Here is a 1,475-nt window from a genome sequence, read left to right as displayed (position 1 = left end):
TAAGTCGTTGTATCTTTTCAACGTATCATTGTGATACAGACAATTTCGTCTTGCGGACAAAAGAACATCCTTGCATCGACTTGCTTTTATTCACATTGTTCAAAACCAGAGAAAAATTAACAACATAACTTACACATTTTTCTCTTTTATCATATTTTTATATATAATTCACGATCTTATTCTAAGTTGCATTTTTTTCCCAATTGTAATCATTTTTCATCAGAGTTCATCAGAGATCCAACTTCATGGGAGTTATACGTTCATACACATCGACATGCAGATGGATCTTTCGTCGACACACGATCCCGTCTGATCCACGTAAGTTATTTAAATTTACTTATACTCGTTAACGCAACAATATATAAATTCGATTTGATTCATTTCTATTCAACATCATAGGAGGAGATGGAGCGGTTCATGGCTGCGTCGGTCACTCCCTTCGATGGATCAGAGCCTGAAGTTCCCAGCCCGCAGTCGGTAAACAACATGTTCAAGAGTGTGGTTGGGGGGAAGAAGAAGGGGAGGATGTACGGGTGTGGGTCCATGGCCAGCACCTTATATCCCGACGAGATGGCTCCGGGGCGACGTGGTGAGTCGTCGGGTGTCGGTCAGTCGTCCGAATCTCAGGAGATGGCAGACATGCGCCAGGCTCTAGACCGGTCGTTACATCGTAACGATGAGCTTTGCGATACGGTGCAGTCTATATCGGCGGAGAACGTCATGTTGAGAGATCGCATGACGTCACTAGAGGAGCAGGTCCGAGCCCTAGTTGCAGGCATGTCACAGGCAGCTGCTGGGCATACGTCAGGACGCACGGCGTCTGTACCCGACACTTCTCACAGGGGTCGATCCCGAGCCCGTGGCGCATCAGTTGGTCATTCTTCTCGTAGGTACCAATTATCACAGACTTATATTCCTCCGACGCAGGGGTACGGGGACGACGACGACGACGACCACGACGACTACGACGACGACGAGACACAGTCACCTTAGATACTGTTTTTTTTATTTTTTTATGACAGCTGTAGAAAACAATTTATTCTTATTTTTATTCTAATAATATGATTATGTTTTTTAAATTGTGTTGTCAATAGTTTGTTAATTAAACATCACAATGTATTTATTATATTTAATTAAAAAAAATTAGAAAATAACGACGGATTACTTTTAACTGTCGCTTTATATAGCGACGGTGTTGACAATACCGTCGCTATATAAAGCGACGGTTTTTAAAGCACCGTCGCTATATAAAGCGACGGTTAAAACCTAAACCGTCGCTATAGGAAGCGACGGTTTACACATAACCGTCGCTTAATATAGCGACTGTTGGAAATAAACCGTCGCTCAAAATAACGACGGTTGAAATTACACCGTCGTTATATATAGCGACGGGTAAAATTTAACCGTTGCCAAAATGGCGACGGTAATCATAATGAAAAGCGTCGCCATAATGGTCACGGTTTCTGAGTTAGCGT

The 1,475-nt window shown here is 42.8% G+C and overlaps 1 protein-coding gene across 1 annotated transcript; it reads left to right on the top strand.

The window, feature by feature from the left end:
- Window positions 1-236: 236 nt before the first annotated feature.
- On the top strand, window positions 237-1,005 carry LOC140813199 (uncharacterized). Its single transcript, XM_073171674.1, has 2 exons — window positions 237-318; window positions 400-1,005. The coding sequence occupies exon 2, from the start codon at window positions 406-408 to the stop codon at window positions 991-993; it is 588 nt and encodes a 195-aa protein (XP_073027775.1). The 5' UTR covers window positions 237-318; window positions 400-405; the 3' UTR covers window positions 994-1,005.
- Window positions 1,006-1,475: the final 470 nt, after the last annotated feature.

Source organism: Primulina eburnea, chromosome 14 (genome assembly GCF_022965805.1).
Source record: "Primulina eburnea isolate SZY01 chromosome 14, ASM2296580v1, whole genome shotgun sequence".
NCBI classification, from domain to species: Eukaryota; Viridiplantae; Streptophyta; class Magnoliopsida; order Lamiales; family Gesneriaceae; genus Primulina; species Primulina eburnea.
Note: the sequence above shows the minus strand (reverse complement) of the source record. Positions and strands in the feature narration are given on the sequence as shown.

Coding starts and splice junctions, on each gene's coding strand:
- LOC140813199 (XM_073171674.1), top strand. CDS start 406: ATGGAGCGGTTCATGGCTGCGTCGGTCACTCCCTTCGATGGATCAGAG.